Raw genomic sequence first — 5,157 nt, 5'->3', positions numbered from 1 at the left:
TTTTTTTTTTTTTTTTGGGTTAGAAACGCTAACAAATGCTCTTAGAGTAATGATTAATAATTCATTTAAAGAAATTTTTTATGGAAAAAAAAATAGCAATTAATGCTTTGACAGCTTTTTTTATTTCCAATAAAAGTGGTATCAAAACTTTTATTAAAATAAATTGTTAACCATTACTCTAAGAGAATCCGTTAGCATGACTTTTTTTAAAAAGATTTCACCAGACACCAGTAGTAAAGTGTAAACCATAAAACTTCTATTGTCTCTCCAAAAAAAAAAAAAAAAAAAAAAATCTTCTATAGGATTGAGCTTTGATTTACCAAGATAATTTAATCAAAGAAAAGACCTTCATTATACTTGAATCCAATTTCCATCCAATGGCAATTTTCCCAGAATTAGTGGCATGTTCTTTGCCACAGGATTAGTAAAGGGTAGAAAAAGAAGGGCTGGGGAAAAAATAAAATAAAAATAAGAAGAAAAAATTGTCAGAAGTGGGATTTGAACCCACGCCCTCGTTAGAGGACCAGAACTTGAGTCTGGCGCCTTAGACCACTCGGCCATCCTGACCCAGGTGTTGATTGTGTGAAGCTTTTCTATCTTAGTATTTATTTGACTTTTTATAAAATATCCACCTTCAATATGTAGTTCCTTCATTTTCCTCAAATGTTGGACAGGAATGGAAAAACCAAAACACATGCCTTCTCAGTCCTCATTCTAAGATCTTACATCACAACTTTTCTCCCTCCATTCAAACATAATGTCTATAATTGATTAAATATCTCATTAATTTTTAAATTGCTTCACTTAAAAATGGCTAGTAGAAATTAATTCCTTTTAAAATAAATCCCTTTGATAAAATTTTTAAATTTGTGAATATTCATGTTCATTAATTAATTGGTGTGCATTTTACATGTATCATCACAGTTATCAATTCACAACACATCTTTCCATAACTAGAAAATCACACCATGTTTAATGGAGCATAAGTTAATATAGGCAATTTGACTTTTAACCACACCGTAAATGAATGAGAGAGGGGGGAGGGTTGTCCTTTGCATATATATTTTATAAAATTACAATACTTATATCCAAGAAATGAAATTAATTTAGGGGTGTACATTAAACATAATGATTTGCCGGACACAACCTAATCCAACCCAACATTTTGGATTGGTTTTTCAAGGGTTGATAAGTTGAATTGAGTTCTAAGTTAATTTGAAATTTGGGTAATTGGATTAGGTTAGGGTTGTCAAAATTTTTAATCCAAGTAACCCTATCCAAAGCACAATATTAATAGATTAATATAGATATGTGTGTGTAATTTAAGTTTCTTAGTTCGATTTATTTTAGATCATGGGTTTATTTTAAATGTGTTAGTTTAATTTATTTTGATTATTGAGACTTAATTTTACTGGAATTGGAGAATTAGGCTTTATGTAAATTGTAATAATTTGATTGCAAGATGGTCTCAAATGGGTTTAAGAAAATAGCCCGATGATCCAACCTACCAATTGGGTTGGCTTGGTTTTTGCTTTTTAGTGCTAATATCAGGTTGAATTGAAGATTTCTCAATTGGATGAAGTCAAATTGGGTTGGAAAATACCCTAAACTCAACCCAATATAACACGATCCATACACAAACTCATGCAGAGTTTTCATATATCCACTAAGAAAATATTTCTCAAGATCCGGAAGTCATAGAATTAAAATGTCAAACTACTCGCTGGAATATGCATTTGTATCATATAGAATGTGCAAAGCAGACGAGACATTGAACTTTTGAACAAACTGGCTGATGACATTAAGTCCCTAAAACAGAAAGAAAATTCGCAACTATTCAAATGAAATCTACCTTACAATCACAACATTGCATACAGAAAAAGGAACCTCTAAAACTAGAAGTAAAAAAATTTACTTATTAAGTTATAGCCTTTTTTGTTAAAAAAGGAAAATGTAAACATTGAGACAGAATGGGAAATAAATAATCTTAACCATCTTCAATAATGTCAGCTAAGCTTACAATGCATACATTCAAACTGGATCTAGCTAGTTTCAGAGATAGCAGGACTCTTTAAATCAAAGATCTGCAACATGCATCTCCAATTATGCAGATGCTGCTAACTCCAGCCTCAAAATTGTGGCCAATATGAAAACTGGAGTACTACAATGCAAAAACTAAATGTAACACCCCGAACAACATTAACATGCAATGTCTTAGGGGGTTAGTTATTTTGGGACCATTTAAAGGACTTCAAAATTGTTGGAACTTGGAAGTAATAATAATCCAGCTTGTTAATAAGCAAGTTCACACATTATCGGTTATCTTCTCGATGTTGATGTCTTGGCCACCCCACTTCCGCATGCGTTCAGTTGTTTGTTCCACCTGACAGTGACTTGTTGTCAATATTTGAAGGGATATGAACATACACACATACTATGAAAGAGTTTAGGAAGGATCCATATATTTATATCAGATGTAAAATCAATTATCAGGTTGTGCATTTTCTTTTTCTTTTTAAATAAAAATATTTTTAATCCATCATCAGCCAAATGTTTCCAAGGCTTAGTAAATTAAAAGCTTCAAAACATCATGCTAATATATATATATATATATTGTACAATGAAACAATCACCTACTGCTTCATGTCATAAACATAACTTTATAAAGAATCTAGTGTGTAGCTTTTAATAAAAAAATCCCTTACCTCCTTGTTCCAGTTGGTTTTATAGAGTACAATCAAGAGAAGCAAAGTTTGTAGAGCAGTTCCACTTATCATGCCCGCCCAAAGTCCCTACAATCCCGAAATAGATTAGTGAAGAAACTAGAAGGAGAGCAAAAACAGTGGAAGTAAATATGTTTTCTTTCTTCTTCCTCTTTCAGGCCTTTATTCCCTTTAATAGCCAATAAGCAAAGATAAAACCAAATTGCAACTAACAGACTACACTTTATACTTGCAGATTATTATGGAAAGTAAAAAAGATATAGTAGGCCCTATTCTGTTTCTGGAGACAATGACAAAGCTTATATTGTGGCATTTATAGGAAAGCTTTTTCAATGCAAATAACTTAAAAGTAGAAATGGAATTGAAATGTTTTACCATCACTCCTAAATTTGCTTTATAACCAAGAAGGTATCCAAATGGAAGCCCGAAAATGTAATAACAACCCAAGTTTATATAAGCCACCAATGCTTGCCACCCACCGCCAACGGCAACCCCTACAAAAATGATTCCATAGATATTAAAAGGGCTGGAATTCAGTGGTTTACTATAGAACATAGAAGTAGGAGAAGCCAAATAATATGATACCTGAAATCACAGGTTGAACACTGTTAAGAACCATGGTCACACCAAGGAGGATTGCTAATTTAGAGACAGCTACTTGTAACTCTGTACTGCTTGTAAATATGACAGCAAAATAGTCTTTAGTTATCAGGATAACAACCATGAAAAAGATCCCAATAAGGAGAGACTGAAAGACTGTCACATAAACAGAGTATTTGGCAGCTCTTGGATGCCCCAACCCGAGCTCATTGGAAACTCGGACACTGCCACCAGGAAAGAAGAAAATTAGCTATAGAGTAACAAAAAAATTTAAAAAGGGAACGACAATTACGCAATAAAATAATGTATGTAAGAATGAAAACACAACAAGGATAGACCAAACGCAAACACATACTGTAGCAAGATGCATGCAAACACACATATTCACACCAACAATTACTAAATGCAGTGAGCAACATAATTTGTCAACCTAGTGCATCAAAACAGGGCCACATTATGCCATATACAAATCCTACAAGGTGCAAAGTTTCCATAGAACCCAACACAGTATAAAGCTCTTTATGCTACAGCAATTTCCATCTCAAGCAACTCTTGTAATAAATTTGCCAAAATTCTTTAAATTTTTTAATTGAATCTTAAATTCATGGAGTGTGTTCGAACAATACTTGATACACTGTCATAGTTTAAATCATAATTACTTATTTTTAGGTCACCCGTGTCTAATTTGGTACCTTAAGTGTCAGTTGCCATAAAATGCTGTGAAAAGGTACCTTATAGCTGCATTTATTCCAATGAACAACATGGCTTCCCACCCATTGATATTCATGCTGAAAAATAAAATTTAATCAATAAGTAAAAAGCAAAGGAAAATTCGGAATATTAAACATAGAAATGAGACATAATAGTCCAGGCCAAACCAACAAAAGGAAAACAGGAATATCAAGGTGACCAGTTAGAATTATTATGCCCAAGTATATGTATCTTACCAAATAGATAGGGAACCAACAGCAACCACTGCATTATCAAGGTGACCAGTTAGAATTATTATGCTCATAAAATACCAGATCTCTAAGCAAAGCATCACTGCTGATGCAAGGGAGAGCCTAACAAAGGCCCATATCTCTTTGAATGCCAACCAGGACAACCCAGTCCACCCTTCGTTGCACCAAACTACAACATAGACAACCTGACCTATAGCAATTTCCCAACTTGTGATGTCAAATGCTATGGCTGCACCAGCTAAACCCCAATCGAATACATAAATGAAAAGCCAAAGCAGTAATACGTGTAATAGTACAGCCACAAAACCGATCCAGGCCATCACATTAACCTTGCTCTGGGCTTGAAGGAATTTCGACGTAGGGAAATTGATGGCAAGTGAGAATAACTGAGGAATAATTAATATAGTAAATCTTCCTGCAATTTCAGCTACATCATCTTCTTGCCCCAGAAGCTTTAGAACTGGGGCCGCAAAGATGTAAATTGGCAAGAGAATGATGCAGGTAACCCATAGGATAATCCAAGACCGCTGCATGTAAACGCCAAGCAAGTGAATTTGTCCAGCACCAAAAGCTTGACCACAAAGCGTCTCGAGTGCACTCCCCATACCAAGCTACAAATTTGTATGATAAATTCAGGCTCTATTTGTTCAAACAAATATGAAATATTGGTAGATGAAGATATCAACATTGACTAATAAGACATCTATACAGGGCGTGTGCTACATGTTTACCATAGAACTAATTGTATTACATGACAAACATACAATGTGCATAATCAAGCTATGCCCTGAGAGCGAACAATGTAAGCTTTGACCATTAGAAAGAAGTAACTCATGAGAGAAACAACTTTCATCCACTTTGGATGGTTATGA

General features: G+C 34.0%; 1 protein-coding gene and 1 non-coding gene across 2 annotated transcripts; both read right to left on the bottom strand.

The window, feature by feature from the left end:
- Nucleotides 1-483: 483 nt before the first annotated feature.
- TRNAL-CAA (transfer RNA leucine (anticodon CAA)) lies at nucleotides 484-567 on the bottom strand. Its single transcript has one exon. It is a non-coding gene; the product is annotated as a tRNA-Leu (tRNA).
- Nucleotides 568-1,973: 1,406 nt separating this feature from the next.
- Nucleotides 1,974-4,913, bottom strand: LOC136062604 (protein DETOXIFICATION 35-like). The gene is made up of 6 exons (XM_065761839.1): nucleotides 4,271-4,913; nucleotides 4,055-4,111; nucleotides 3,309-3,547; nucleotides 3,099-3,217; nucleotides 2,706-2,792; nucleotides 1,974-2,383 (listed from the first exon to the last, which is right to left on the bottom strand). Exons 1-6 carry the CDS (start codon nucleotides 4,888-4,890, stop codon nucleotides 2,306-2,308), a joined length of 1,200 nt encoding a protein of 399 aa, XP_065617911.1. The 5' UTR covers nucleotides 4,891-4,913; the 3' UTR covers nucleotides 1,974-2,305.
- Nucleotides 4,914-5,157: the final 244 nt, after the last annotated feature.

This window comes from Quercus suber, unplaced genomic scaffold (assembly GCF_002906115.3).
Source record: "Quercus suber isolate HL8 unplaced genomic scaffold, Cork oak 2.0 scaffold_431, whole genome shotgun sequence".
NCBI classification, from domain to species: domain Eukaryota; kingdom Viridiplantae; phylum Streptophyta; class Magnoliopsida; order Fagales; family Fagaceae; genus Quercus; species Quercus suber.
This window is presented reverse-complemented; position numbering and strand designations above follow the sequence as displayed.